This window comes from Anolis sagrei, chromosome 2 (assembly GCF_037176765.1).
Source record: "Anolis sagrei isolate rAnoSag1 chromosome 2, rAnoSag1.mat, whole genome shotgun sequence".
NCBI lineage: Eukaryota > Metazoa > Chordata > Lepidosauria > Squamata > Dactyloidae > Anolis > Anolis sagrei.
The window spans coordinates 15,950,113-15,965,374 of NC_090022.1; the positions used below are offsets into that span (position 1 = coordinate 15,950,113).

General features: G+C 47.6%; 1 protein-coding gene across 1 annotated transcript; it reads left to right on the plus strand.

The window, feature by feature from the left end:
- Positions 1-1,370: 1,370 nt before the first annotated feature.
- LOC132766771 (zinc finger protein RFP-like) lies at positions 1,371-12,103 on the plus strand. The gene is made up of 7 exons (XM_067465519.1): positions 1,371-1,832; positions 2,603-2,698; positions 3,192-3,422; positions 9,035-9,057; positions 9,593-9,711; positions 10,186-10,218; positions 10,879-12,103. Exons 1-7 carry the CDS (start codon positions 1,428-1,430, stop codon positions 11,376-11,378), a joined length of 1,407 nt encoding a protein of 468 aa, XP_067321620.1. The 5' UTR covers positions 1,371-1,427; the 3' UTR covers positions 11,379-12,103.
- The last annotated feature ends 3,159 nt before the right edge of the window (positions 12,104-15,262 follow it).

The window sequence follows — 15,262 nt, forward strand, 5'->3', positions numbered from 1 at the left end:
AGTGCTTCTGGTGTTGCTGCAAGAAGGTCCTCCATCGTGCATGCGGCAGGGCTCAGGTTGCATTGCAGCAGGTGGTCTGTGCTTTGCTCTTCTCCACATTCGCATATCAAGGATTCCACTTTGTGGCCCCATTTCTCGAGGTTGGCTCTGCATCTTGTGGTGCCAGAGCACAGTCTGTTCAGCGCCTTCCAAGTCGCCCAGTCCTCTGTGTGCCCAGGGGGGAGTCTCTCATCTGGTATCACCCATGGATTGAGGTGCTGGGTCTGAGCCTGCCACTTTTGGACTCTCGCTTGCTGAGGTGTTCCAGCAAGTGTCTCTGTAGATCTTAGAAAACTGTTTCTTGATTTAAGGTGTTGGCATGCTGGCTGATATCTGAACTGGGCCAGTGGTGGGACAGTAATGGGACTGGACCAAACTTGGCACGAATACTCAATATTCCCAAATGTGAAAAGTGGTAGAGTTTGGGGAAAATAGACCTTGACATTTGGGGGTTACAGTTGCTGGGATTTATAGTTCACCTACAACCAAAGAACATACTGAACCCCACCAACGATAGAATTGGGTCAGAACACCCATGACCAACAGAAAATACTGTATTTCTGATGGTCTTTGGCGACCCCTCTGACATTTCTCGCATCCCCCCCCAGGGGTCCTGACCCACATATTGAGAAATGTTGAGCGATAGAGTGATGATGCTCAGGTTGCATGCCCTTGGTTTTCAGCCCCCCCCCCCCCAAAAAGAGACCTCCTGCTCAGTCTCTTTCTAAGCTTTTGAGTCAGAGTTTGGATGCAGAATGTAGACTTTGACTCTTTTCCCTTTGCTTGACTTTAGAAGAAATTGAGATTTATACAATATCTCTATTTACTCTCCATTACAGAGTCTCGGCCCCATCTTTTCTATCTAGAAATGGACTTCCTTGTGGTTTCATAAAGTTTTTGAGTAAACTCTGCACCTCATGTCTCTTTAAGCTCCAGAATCCTTTCCCTCCATGTTCTTGCCAGCTGTTAGGAATTGTGAGAGATGAAGTCCAAAACAGCTGGAAGAGGACAGTTTGAGAAACTCTGCTATGGGGAGATTTGCTCTTTCAGAGAAGTTGGACTGGAGCTGCAGGGGGACTTATAGGTCGCAGCCAGCCCTTAGAATGTATTGTGCCTGGAAATACACCAGTAGCAAAAGAAGCATTTTTAAGTAAGGGAGTTGTGTGCGTAGAGAACAGCGTGCATGGTGCCCAGGAAGACAGAGAAAAGGAAAGGGCCTCATGTCCCAGTTCCCAAAGCCCGAGGTGTTTGGAAAGCTCTGGCATTGCAGCCCCAGAGGTTGGTCAGAGGCGGAGCCATCAACTGCTTTCCAGGAAGAGAAAGGCTGAGAAACGAAAGTAAGGCTATTAGCTTCGTCTGGTCCCTGCAGTGGAGAAGCTTTGGTAGCCATGGCCTCTGGAGACCCTGTGAAGAAGCTCTGTGAGGAACTGGCCTGTCCCATCTGCCTGGAGTATTTCAAGAAGCCTGTGACCATCTCCTGTGGGCACAATTTCTGCCAAGCCTGCCTGGATCAATGCTGGGAGGAGAAAGAGGCCTCCTGCCCACAATGCAGGGAGAAAGTGCAGGAAGGGGACGTCAAGCCAAATAGGTCACTGGCGAACCTGGTGGAGATCGCCAAGGAACTGGGGAGCCAAAAGGCAGAAGAGAAGGGCAGAGTCTGCCAGAGGCACCAGGAGTCCCTGAAGCTCTTCTGCAAGGACCACGAAGCCCTCATCTGTGTGGTGTGTGACAGGTCAAAGGAGCACAAAACCCACCAGGTGATCCCTCTGGAGGAGGCATCAAAGGAGTACAAGGTAGGAGGAGGTAAAATAGAGACTCCTAACAAGGAGTTGTCCACCCCACAATACAAGTCTGGCAGTTCAATATTTCTCCAGACCGTGAGGTTTTCAGAGTTCCAGGATGCATCTACATCGTAGAATTAATGCAGTTCTATTCCACTTTAGCTGCCATGGCTCAATGCTACATACCATGGTAGTTGCACTTATACAAGATCTTTTTTATTTTTGCCAAAGTGTTCCAGTGCCTTACCAAACCACAAATCCAAAATCCCTTGGCAGTTAAAGTAGTATTAAAATGTGTTAATTTTTCCCGTGTAGATGCACCATGAAAGTTGAGCAATAGGTAAAAAAAATCCCTGAACATTAGGAAGAATTTCCTGAGGTGATGCCGAAGAAACTGCTGATCAGTCTGTCTCTCTCTGCTACTGTCTTCAAACTGTCGGTCTGCATAGCTCAAGCCTGAACAAAAATGTAACAGTATCCAAAAGTTCTAGGCTTAGCCTGCTCCCCGGGCATTGCCTGACCAATCAGCTTCATGCGTCTTATTTTGCAGTTGACACGCACACACACACATTAACTGATCCCTTGCATGCTCCAACAGAAACCACCTTGAGTCGCCTTCTGGAAGTAGTATAACAAAAGCAGAGAGGGCTGCCAGCAGAGGTCAACATTGTCCAAAGTGCCCATAAAATTCAATAAATGTGGTATGGTTGACAGCATGATATTTGAAACCATTCTAAACCTTGAAAGAAAGCAGTGACCAAGGACTTTGTCTTCTTCTTCAGGATCAGATTTGGAATTTTCTGGAGACTCTGAAGAAGGAGAGAGAGAAAATTCTGGCCTACAAAGCAGACACAGCACGAGAAAGCCAAGATTTGCTCGTAAGTGGCATTGCTACTTGGTATATGACCTCCACAGAGAGCTAGACAGGGGGAGTGTGTCCTTGTTGGTTTTTTTGGATATCTCAGTGGCTTTTAATCCCATCAACCAGGGTATCCTTCTCGATTGGCTCTCTGGAATGGGTCTTGGAGGCATACAAAGTAGACACAACAAGGGAAAGCCACGATCTGCTCGTAAGTGGCATTAGAAAATGAGTATGTATTATAGCCCTAAATGTGAGTCTGAATAAACTGAATACCTTTAGTTTATAATATCTCCCATTATAGCAGACCTGATAGCACAAAAAATATTGACCCAAACCCATTCCAGTGCCAGGCCCTTGCAGGTATCCACAAGGCACTTTCACCACTGGATATTGGACTGGCATTTTCTTTGTGAAGAGATGTAAGCCCCACTCCAAAGGAATGGGGCAAATTCACTCCAAAGACCCTCTCTCTGCCTCTCAACTCCTGTTTCTACTTTCCTTTATACTAGAAGAAAACCCAGAGAGAGAAGGAGAAGACTGTGGCTGCATTCAGGCTCATGCACCAGTTTCTAGAAGAACAAGAGAGGAATCTGCTAGCAAAAATGGAAGAGGTAGAGAAGGAGATTTCAGCCAAAAGGAAGGAACATCAGGCCAGACTCTTTGAAGAATTCTCCTCTCTCTCGAAACTCATCCAAGAGATGAAGGAAAAGCATCAGCAGCCGGCAAGTGAACTCCTCCAGGTAAAGCCCATATTGTCCCCATGGATGGCTAAGGCTGTAACACTTCAGTTTTCTCATGGCTTTATGTACACAAACTGTTGTATGACATTACCTTTGTACTGTGTTTATAAGGCAATTAAGAAACATAAACATAAATGAGTTTAAGACTTGGGCTAAGGAGCCCCCGGTGGCGCAGTGGGTTAAACCCTTGTGCCAGCAGGACTGAGGACAAACAGGTCACAGGTTCGAATCCAGGGAGAGCACAGATGAGCTCCCTCTGTCAGCTCCAGCTCCCCATACGGGGACATGAGAGAAGCCTCCCACAAGGATGGTAAAACATCAAAACATCCAGGCATCCCCTGGGTAACATCCTTGCAGACGGCCAATTCTTTCACATCAGAAGCGACTTGCAGTCTCACAAAAGTTTCGGGCTCCATCTCTAAGACATCAGATTGATTCATCGATCGATAGATCACACAAATATGATCTCTCTATTTTTCAGTACACCAATCTTTCCCAGCCTTTGAAACCCATGTGTGTTGTAGATTATTGCATAGGCGGAGCCCTGGCTGATTTGCAAATTTATTTATTTATTTATTTATTTATTTGCTGCATTTGTTGACCGCCGTTCTCAGCCCTAGGGCGACTCACGGCAGTGTACAACATATAAAAACAATTTACAATAAAGCAATATCACTAATACACAATAATATAATTACACTAAATGATCCGCTCCGTCTTATCGTAGAATCATAACCAATCTCGTAAACCAAATTCCATTCCAGTTGTCGTTACCAGTTAATGTAGCACTCAGTTAAATGCCTTCTCAAATAGCCAGGTCTTTAGGCTCTTACGGAAAGACATAAGGGAGGGCGCTTGTCTGATGTCAACAGGGAGGGTGTTCCACAGCCGGGGGGCCACCACCGAGAAGGCCCTCTCTCTCGTCCCCGCCAGACGTGCCTGTGAAGCAGGCGGGATCGAGAGAAGGGCCTCCCCAGACGATCTCAAGGCCCTCGTGGGCTCATAGGCCGAGATGCGGTCCGCAAGGTATTTTGGGCCGGAACCGTTTAGGGCTTTGTAGGATAACACCAGCACCTTAAATTGGGCCCGGTAGCAAATCGGCAGCCAGTGGAGCTGGAACAGCAAGGGCGTTGTATGCTCCCTGCGTCCCGCTCCTGTTAGTAACATGGCTGCCGCGCGCTGGACTAGCTGAAGCTTCCGGGCCGTCCTCAAGGGCAGCCCCACGTAGAGAGCGTTGCAGTAGTCAAGGCGGGATGTGACCAGAGCGTGTACCACCGTGGCCAAGTCAGACTTCCCGAGGTACGGGCGCAGCTGGCGCACGAGCCTAAGCTGTGCAAATGCTCCCCTGGTCACCGCTGAAACCTGGGGATCCAGGCTCAACGATGAATCCAGGATCACACCCAAGCTGCGAACCTGCGCCTTCAAGGGGAGTGCGACCCTGTCCAGCACAGGCTGTAACCCTATACCCTGTTCGGCCTTGCGACTGACCAGGAGTACCTCTGTCTTGTCTGGATTTAATTTCAGTTTGTTTGCCCTCATCCAGATCATTACAGCGGCCAGGCACCGGTTCAGGACCTCGACAGCCTCCTTAGTAGCAGGTGGAAAGGAGTGACAGAGTTGGACATCATCTGCGTACAGATGACACCGCACCCCGAAACTCCGGATGATCTCACCCAACGGCTTCATGTAGATATTAAACAGCATGGGGGACAATATAGAGCCCTGTGGAACCCCACAGGTCAAAGGCTGTGGTGTTGAACAGGAGTCCCCCACTAACACCTTCTGGGTACGGCCCTCCAGAAATGACTGGAGCCACTGCAGAGCAGTGCCCCCAAGACCCATTTCCGCAAGGCGCCCCAGAAGGATACCGTGGTCGACGGTATCGAAGGCCGCTGAGAGGTCCAGGAGCACCAACAGGGACACACTCCCCCTGTCTAGCTCCCGGCGCAGATCATCCACTAAGGCGACCAAGACCGTCTCGGTTCCATGTCCCAGTCTGAAACCAGACTGTGCCGAATCCAGATAATCCGTGTCTCTCAAGAATACCTGGAGTTGTGAGGCCACCACGCTTTCCATGACTTTGCCCAAAAAGGGGAGATTGGAAACAGGCCGAAAGTTGTCGAATTTAGTGGGGTCCAATGATGGTTTCTTCAACAGCGGTTTTATAATAGCTTGTTTCAAGCTCGCTGGAATCTTGCCTTCCCGAAGGGAGGCATTAACCACCACCGTTACCCACTCAGCCAATCCCCCTCTGGCCTCCTTCAGAAGCCAGGATGGGCAGGGGTCTTGGATGGACGTGGTGGGCCTCATTCCTCCAAGTATCTTGTCCACATCCTCGGGCTTCACAAACTGAAAAGAATCCATCAAAATAGGACAAGCAGGTGCTCGTGTCACATCCTCGGAGACTGCATTTAACATGGTGTCCAGCCCAGAACGGATCAAGGCGACTTTGTCTGCAAAGAACCGAGCAAATGCTTCGCAGCGCGTGACCGAATTGTCAGGGCTCCCGCCTGAGGTGGCGGGAGTTAAAAGACCTCTGACAATCCGAAACAACTCCGCCGGACGGTTTTTTGCAGACGCAATAGTGGCCGCAAAGAAAGTTTTCTTTGCGGCTTTTATTGCCGCAGCATATGCCCTTAGAAAGGACACAAACCGTGCTCGATTTGACTCGCTTGGGTCCGAGCGCCACACGCTCTCTAGTTCCCTCTTCCTTCGCTTCATCACTGCCAGCTCTTCAGTAAACTAAGGAGCTGGTTTAGCTCGGCTACTTGAGAGGGGACGTTCCGGAGCGATCATGTCAATTGCCCTGGTCATCTCCCCATTCCAGAGAGCGACCAAGGCCTCGACATGGTCACCTACCGAGGTGGCGGGAAAATCCCCAAGAGCCGTCAGGAATCCATTCGGATCCATAAGCCTCCTGGGGCGGACCATCTTAATGGGTCCTCCACCTTTGCGGAGGTTAGGGGGCGCAGTGAGCCTAAATCTGATCAGGAAGTGGTCAGTCCATGGCAACGGAGAGATGGACAACTCCTCCACACCGCCACCCTGCTCCCATCCCTGGCAGAAAACCAAGTCCAATGTATGTCCAGCACAGTGGGTGGGGCCAGATATTTGTTGGGACAGCCCCATGGTTGCCATGGCAGACATGAAGTCCTGAGCCACTCCTGTGAGGGTCTCCTTGGCATGGATATTGAAGTCCCCCAGCACAAGGAGCCGTTGAGACTCCAACGCCAGGCTCGAGACCACCCCCGCTAGCTCAGGTAGGGAGACTGTAGTGCAGCGAGGTGGACGGTACACTAGCAGAATCCCTATTCTGTCCCGGTCACCTACCCTCAGGTGGACGCATTCAAAATTTGTGGTCTGCGGGATGGGACTCCTGGTCAGATGGATGGAATCTCTATAGACCACTGCGACCCCGCCTCCCCGTCCCCCGGATCTCGGTTGGTGCTGTACGGAGAAGCCTGGAGGACAAAGCTGGGTAAGATTTACGCCTCCAGCTTCATCCAGCCAGGTCTCCGTAATGCACACCAGGTCTGCCCGCTCATCCAGGATTAAATCCTGGATAAAGGTCGTTTTTCCATTGACAGACCTGGCATTCAACAGCACCACCTTCAATCCAGAGGGCCCGTTCACCTGGTTACACCAATTTACCTTAGGAGACCGGTTTGGGATTATTAATGTAGATACGCGGTCTGAATTAGGCCGAATTTGAGGTCTTCTTTTTCCGCATCTCCCCCTCCCCACCACGACCTCTATGGGGGCCCCTCGGCTAGTGGAACACCTCCCCTCCTCCATGCCGCAATCCAAAACCAAGGTCTTCGTTTCTGTTTCGCTAGTTGTTTGGTTTGTTGGCCCTTGCCAACTCCCTTGCTCCCCTTCCTCCCCCCTCTCCGCCTCATTTTTGTTCACAGGCTCCAGCCCACCTCCTCCCTTGCCCCTTCCACTGGTCAGTAATAACAGGGACAGTACAAATAGGGAGATGGGGAACCACATGGATAACAATAGATTCAGATGGTGATAGGCGTTCCAGCCACGCCAGTTAGATAGTTCGTAAAGTGCAAGAGTCTTAAAGTGCAACACAGTCAATAACACCACTCAGTCAACAACACAACTGCGTGCCGTTGGGGCAAATTCATAAAGTGCAAAGATCTTAAAGTGCAACAGATACTCGAAACTGGCTCTCAACGCTAACTAAAGTGCGGCATAGAGGGATAAGGGAAGGGGCATAAGTGCTAGTATAGTTTAGCAGCAAGTGGCAGGCGCCTTAAAGTGCTATATTGCGTTCTTATATCAAATTAGCAGCGAAAGACAACCAAGGAACGTACTCTGTTAGTAATATGTAACACACTATTACGAAGATGCTGGTGATAGCAATTAGATAAGGTTGTTATGATTCAGGGTGTAATCTCTAGACGGTTGATATAAAAAGCGGATGGGTCTTCAATCTTCCGGAGATGGTCAACACGGCGGTGGTCAGCACAATTGGTCTATCACAATATCTATCAACACAAAGAAGGCCAGCACAAAAGGTCTACACAATATCAGTCAACACAGCAACACAGCAGCGGTCAGCACAAAAGGTCTATACGCGGCGTGCCCAGATGGTGGAGGCCCAAATGGTAAAGGCCGTTCAGGACACGACAAGCCTTGTTGCAGGCACTGCTGGACGGTAGAAATCAGCTGGAACGCCGGGACTGGAAAGATGGAAAACCAGGGAGGGCCGGGAAATCAGCCGGAGCGACGGGGCCAGAGCGATGGAAAGCCAGCGGGGCCCAGGACTCAGCACCTCCAGATCGCGGTGTGGTGGCGCGGCGACGCCGGCAAGCAGCCAAGATGGTCAGGGGCCAGTCAAGCCGCATCCAATCCAGCCCGAGCGGCGAGGGGAGGGAGCGCATTCAAGCCAGCAGAGATGGACGTAGTAGCTGGTTATTATGTTGTTATGTAGCGGCTTCAGCCCTACATGTTTGCCATATAGTCCATTGTCATTCATCTATCCAACAAAATCAGTTCACGTACGTGCCCCATGACATGTGTTCTTAAAAATGACCCCCTCCTCTAATAATGATAATAACTATACATTTATGACATACGTTTATAGATCTTAGCTGGGTCTCAGTCCAAGCCCAGCCCCAAACATCCTGGGAGGATTAAACCCCTAGGCCATAGGCAGTGCCCATCGAAAGAAAATAGTGGCCCTGTCTCCCTTATAGGCTTCTCCTGTGTCTTGAATCGGATTTATGCTTTATTAATAAACAGAGAGGAGGAGAATATCCTTCTTTGGAGATTTTGAAGTAGAAGCTGGATGGTCATCCAGCTTTGATTGTGAATTCTTGCATTGCATCTGGTTGGACTAAAGAGATCCAGATTCCTAATATGCTGGGGCTTGCATTTGATCAGTGTTTTCGTGGCTTGGCAAAAAACTGTTTGCAAAATAGTGGCAGTGGTTCCATAGATCTACCCATCTCCTCCTTAGTTTGTGGAGGGAGTTCTGCTTCACCCTCCTGGGTTTGCTTCAACAATTTCTATTAGTTGGATATCGTGATTTTTCAGCAATATGAGAGTGGTCTTCATGCAAATGCCTCTGCTGAGTTCTTTCTTCCCTTCATTTACAGGATATCAGAAGCTTCTTACATGGGTAAGTTGATTTTCTCTCCTCTACCACAAAAGCTCAGATTTCCACATGAAATACATGACTCTCAAAAGCAGCAGCTCATTGTAGGAGTCGGTGTTTGCTTGGTTTTCACAGACAGAATTGGACTTGATGGCCAATGAGACAACTTTCACCTCTATGATTCTGTGGAGCATCTACACTCTAGAACTAGTGCGATGTGTTAACAACTTGAATTTGTTATCCACCTCTCCTCATGACTTGAGGCAGGACACAACCCAGCCGAAGCACATCACCATGAATACGTACCATAAAATAGTACATGACAACTCACCATCACAAAACACATATCTTAAAATACACAATGCAAGGATTCAAATGCAGTGCCAAGAGAAGATAAATTTAAAGTTCACAGTTTGAAATTTACTTGAACTGCTATGACTCTTTGGCAGAGGATGCCCCGTAAATGATTCCATAGCACCGAGCCATGGGAGAGTTAAAGTGGCGTCAAACTGCATTCGTCCTGTTTGTGCATCCTCTGAAATTGTTCTTTCTCCTCCAGGTATAAGAATAAGGAGACATTCGAGACTTCTGCAGTCTTTCCTCCTGCCCTGAAGTGGAAGATCTGGGACTTTTGTGATATCAATCCTTTTCTGGAGGGTGTCATGAAGCAATTTAGAGGTAAGGGAGAATGTCTTTCCAAAAACATTTGGAAAGTTAGTGCCATAAAACAGCAGATTGGATTTCCAATCAAAACGAAATGGTATTATTTGCTGTATTAATTTTTTTTGTACTGTCCCATTATCAGGTGGAGACCACAAGCGAGACAGAGAAGAATACGCCATTTTACAGGAAAAGATTATTATTATTATTATTATTATTATTATTATTATTATTATATTTATTATATTTATTTATATCCTGCTTTATCTCCCCCGAAGGGGACTCAAAACGACTTGAGGGGTGAAGGAGAAAAACCATTTCCCCCTGTTTTCCTCTGGGAGACTTGGAGTCTCCCAGAGAGAACCTTTTGATCAATGAGACGTAACTCTCTGTGGATGAAGTCACACTACGTCCCTCCTGCCGTTGTTTCCTCCTGGGTTTCTGAGAGTCACCATGTTGTGCGAAACCTCATTCTCTCCTTTCTCTCTCCAGCCTCTCTGGAATCTGGGCTTCAGCAGCAAAAAGGTAAACAAACAAACAGATTTTTTCACAGAGGATTGCATTGAGGCCGAGAGAGTGGAGTGTGCTTCGCCTGTCTGAGTAGATTTTCAAAGCTCTGAACAGATGGCATGTGCCTGGATTCTGTATAGAATTTTCCAAAGAGTGCCAAAATAACCTGAACACTGACTTTTTATGGCTCTTTGCTTCAAGCTTATTTTAGTGGCACACATTATGCACCCCTAGATAAAGAATGAGTCTCCTTCCCCAATGTGAAATATGTGGGAATTTAATATTGGCACAAAACCAGATGATTAATCTGCCTTTAAATTCTTTCCGATTTCTGGTAAACCAAGATGATTCTATTATAGGGTTTTCTGGGGCTGAGAATATGCGCTTGGCACAAGGTTACTCAGTGGGTTTCCATGCCGGAGGGGGATTTGAACCCGGGTCCCTAGAGTCCAAGCTCCATATGCTCAAGTGTTGTCCATAGGAAGGAGAGTAACATAATGTCGAACCAGTCTAGATTTGAGATGGTGAGGGAATATTTCCTTGTCATTTTTTAAGAATCAGAAATGAAAGCTGATCTTGCATCTGTTTACTCTTTCTTTCTTTCTTTCTTTCTTTCCTTCTTTCTCACTTTACTCTTTTTTCACTTCACCCCTGATCTGTTTCTTCCACCAACAGCACATGTGACTCTGGATCCAGACACAGCCTCTCCTTGGCTCATCCTCTCTGAAGATCACAGGCGTGTGACGTGTAGAGTGAAATGGCAAGATCTTCCTAACAATCCTGAGAGATTCAATCATCATCTTTTTGTGCTGGGCCAGGAGGGATTTACTGGGGGCAGGCATTTTTGGGAAGTCCTTGTGAAGAATGGGGGGAAATGGCTTGTGGGGGTTGCCAGAAAGTCTGTGCAGAGAAAGGGCTTCATCCCCTGTGGCCCTGAGACTGGGACCTGGCAAGTGGGAAAGGCAGGAGGTAGAATTGTGCCCCCATCTCTGACTCGGAGAAAGGAGCCCGAGAGGGTCCGAGTGACTCTGAACTACGAAGGGGGTCGGGTGGCCTTTTACGATGCAGACTCAGCAGCCCCAATCTTGGAATACCCTCCAGCCTCTTTCTCAGGAGAGACCCTCCTTCCCTACTTTTTTGTGAATGGAAAAGCCCAACTGGAGCTCTCTCCCTAAGGATGGAGAGCAACATCCAAAGATTCCCACCAGCCAAGCTTTATCTCCAGAGATGTGGGGCTGTGGATTGTGTTTGCTGTCTTTCTGAAGCCTCTCTGCTCTCTCTTTACATCTGTGTCAAAACCTGACTGGGAGGCTGGAGTGTGAATGATGAAGCCACTCCTCATGACAGTGCTCCGCTCAGGGATCAGCCGGGGACTTCTTCCTCCCATTTGGAAAACCAGCTACAACAATAACAACAAAGAAGGAAGAAAAATCCAAATCTGTTTTTTGTCTAGAATCCCATTTATTGGAATTCAATTGTAAGTCTATTTGCCCCTCCCTTTCCTGGCGTTTCAACGGGGTTGTCGGCAGGATTTGGATGTGAAGTTGGGTGATAATGGGTGATAAGCCTTGTCTCATCCCCTGGCCAACTTGCAGCAATGCATTTCCTTCTTCTGTCCTCTTAGTGGCCCTTGTTCTGCGTAGAAGTTACACATTAGGGAATTCAAATGTTGTGGTGCTCCCATTTCTTTATAAACAATCCATCGTTTTTCATTATCTGTGTCATCAAACGCTTTGCTATAAATGATAAAGCACAGATTGATTTCCCTCTGAAATACTGTTCTGCACTCTGTTATCCAACATATGTATCAATAGGATCCCTTGTGCCTCTTTGTTTTCTGAACGCAGCTTGGACAGCTGGTGTATTTACTCCGTATATAATAAAATACTTGTTTTGGTAACGTTTGAGTATTTCTTTATTTTTATTTATTTCCTATATTTATATCCCGCCTTTTTCTACCCCAGAGGAGACTCAAGGCGGCTTACAGCATAGGCAATAATTCAGTGCCTTCACACCAATATACAGTTAAAATATATGGGGAATATCAAAAATCAAAATTAAATAGATTAAAATCAAAATTAAATGCATTATAAAACATTACTCTCAGTATAAAACCACACAATCCGCAATCGTAATCCATGTCATTCCCATCGTCATTGCACATAATTCCAGTTAATCTAAATGCGTTATGGTTCCTCTCTGAAGGCTTGATCCCAGAGCCACGTTTTCACTCTTTTTCCGAAGGTCAGGAGTATCACTTGTTTCATCTGTGGAAGATCAATGCAATGGTCCTTCTTGTCCGAAATCTCGGATCTCCCGCCGTGCCTGAGCTCTAATTGATCCACTAAAAACAGTCATGGATGAAGGTGGATCAGAAATGGTTTTATTCAGGTGCCCGGGTTATTTGAAAAAGGCATTGTTTGTTTTGGGGTGTTAGGTAATATTGTGTAGTTAATTAGTAACCCTGTTTCTATGGGAAAAAGCCAGAATGTAGTTTTGTTTTTTATGATGTGGGTAAACTACAATTCCCAGAATCGTGGGTCAATCCTCCCTAAACCAGTCGGACATGTTGGGTGTGTGTGCAAGTTTAGTCCAACTCTGTCATTGGCTGGGTTCAGAGCTCTCTGGATACAGGTGAACTACAACTCCCATATGCCAAGGGCAGTCACCCCCAAATCCTGACAGTATTTGTAGTTGGCCATGTTGGGCTTGTGTACCAAGTGTGGTCCAGATCCATTGTCAACTGCGCTGAGTGCTCTCATGATGCAGGTGAACTACAACTCTCAAAATCAAGGTGAATTCCCCCAAACCCGCACAGTATGTTCAGTTGGTCATGGGGCTTCTCTGCGCCAAGTTTGGTCCCGGTCCATTGTTGCTGGGAACCACAGTTTCTCTGGATGCAGGTAAAGTACAACTCCCCGATTCCGAGGGCAATGACCCCCAAACTCCGCCTGTATTCAGAGTTGGGCATGTTGGGTCTGTGTGCCAAGTTTGGTCCAGATTTGTTATTGAGAGGCTTCAGAGTGCTCTGTATGCAGGATGATCTACAACTCCCACACAGGTTGGTCAGTCTCCCACAGACACCTCCAGTATGTTCTGTTGGTCAACAGGGATCTGTGTGCCATGTTTGTTCCAGATCCGTCATTGATGGGGTTCAGAGTGCTCTGGGCACAGAGTGAACTACAATTCCCACGCAAGTGGGTCAGTTCCCCAAACCCCTCCAGTATGTTCTGTTGGCCATGGGGGTTTTGTGTCTCAAGTTTGGTCTAGGCCTGTCATTTGTAGGCTGTGGGGGTTCTCGGTGGGCTGTGGAAATGGATGAAGGTACTGCAAATCCCATTGTCTGTGGTCCATCCTCCCCTAACCCTCAACAGGACATAAACTGCGTCATATGGAGTCTGTGTGCCAAATTTGGTCCAGGTGCATCATTTGTGGGGGTTGTAGTGGTTTCTGGAAGTGAATGAAGATACTGCAAATCCCATCGTTCCTGGTGCATCCACCTCCAACCTCACCAGGAAAAAACTGCATCATGGAGAGTCTGTGTGGCAAGTTTAGTCCAGGTCTGTCATGTGTGGTGGTCACAGTGGTCTGTGGGAGCCAAATTGGGTGAAGGTACTGCAAATCCCATCTTCCATGGCCCATCCTCCTCCAAACTTCACCAAGATGCATACTGGGTCATGGAGGGGGAGCGGTCTTTGTACCAAGTGTGGTCATGATCCATCATTCGTGGAGGTTAGAGTGGTCTCTAGAGGTTAGTGAAGGTACCGCAAATCCCATCTTCCATTGTCTGTCCTCCTCCAAACTTCACCAGAACATATAGTGGGTCATTGGGGGGGGGGGTGTCCTGTGTGCCACGTTTGGTCCTGATCCATCATTCGTGGAGGTCGGAGTGGTCTGGAATCATCCATGGCAAGTTTGGTCCAGAGCCACCATTGGGTTCACAATGCTCTCTGGATGTAGGTGAAGTACAACTCCTATAAATCAAGGTCAGTTCCCCTCAAACCTGGTCATGGGGGTTGTGAATGCCACATGTGGTCCAGGTCCATTACTGCAGGGGGTCACAGTGCTCTGCCTTGATGCAGGGTGAACTACAATTTCCATCCTGTTGAGTCAGTCCCCCAAACCCCTCCAGTCTGTTCAGTTGCTGATCAAATTCCTCTGTTTGCTGTGTGCCATAGGAAAGGGTCAAGGGAAAGGTAGTGGGCGGGGTAATGCAAATTCAACACAAGGAACCCTGGGATGCCTGCCTGTGGTGGAGGAAACATGTCAAAACTAGGTTGAAATTGTCCCAGAATGGAAGCATTTCTTGGGTGGTGGGCCATAATGTTTGGGTAAAACATTGGCAGATTTTCGGCTACATGTTCATGGTGCTCGTTGTAACCTGTAATGTCAGTGGAGGGAGTGCCTTTGGGGGCTTCTCAGCACTTGGAACTATAGCTCATTTATGTAAGTGGATACCTCTGCTACATACATACATACATATTTTAAGTTTATTATGTGGATGGATGAATGGACAGACAGACAGACAGACATGCAGACAGGCTCAGTTTGAAGAACAAAAATCCCCCATCTGCACTGACCATTTAATGCAGTTCATAGCTAGCTTCAAACGGTGGCACCCTGACCACAAACTCCCATGAAAACGTGAGGGGAAAAGCCATAAATGTGCAGCAAACCCACTTCATTCAATACAGCTTTGAAACTGCATTAAATGGTCAGTGTAAATGGAGCCTTTGACTCCTGGTTTAATGGTAATGGAGAGTGATTACCAAAAATCATGGATAATTCAGGAAACCATTACAATGAACCATGTCCAGTCCCAGCATCCCAGAGATATCATTCCCGCAGTGAGGTGGGTTTGCCTGTCCTTGAAACTCTTTAAAAAATCTGCTTCAAACTGGCATGAAATAATTAAGGGAAAGGTGAAGGTTTCTCCTGACATTAAGTCTAGTCATGTCCGACTCGGGGGGTTGGTGCTCATCTCCATTTCTAAACTGAAGAGCCGGCGTTGTCCATAGACACCTCTGAGGTCATATGGCCAGCATGACTGCATGGAGCG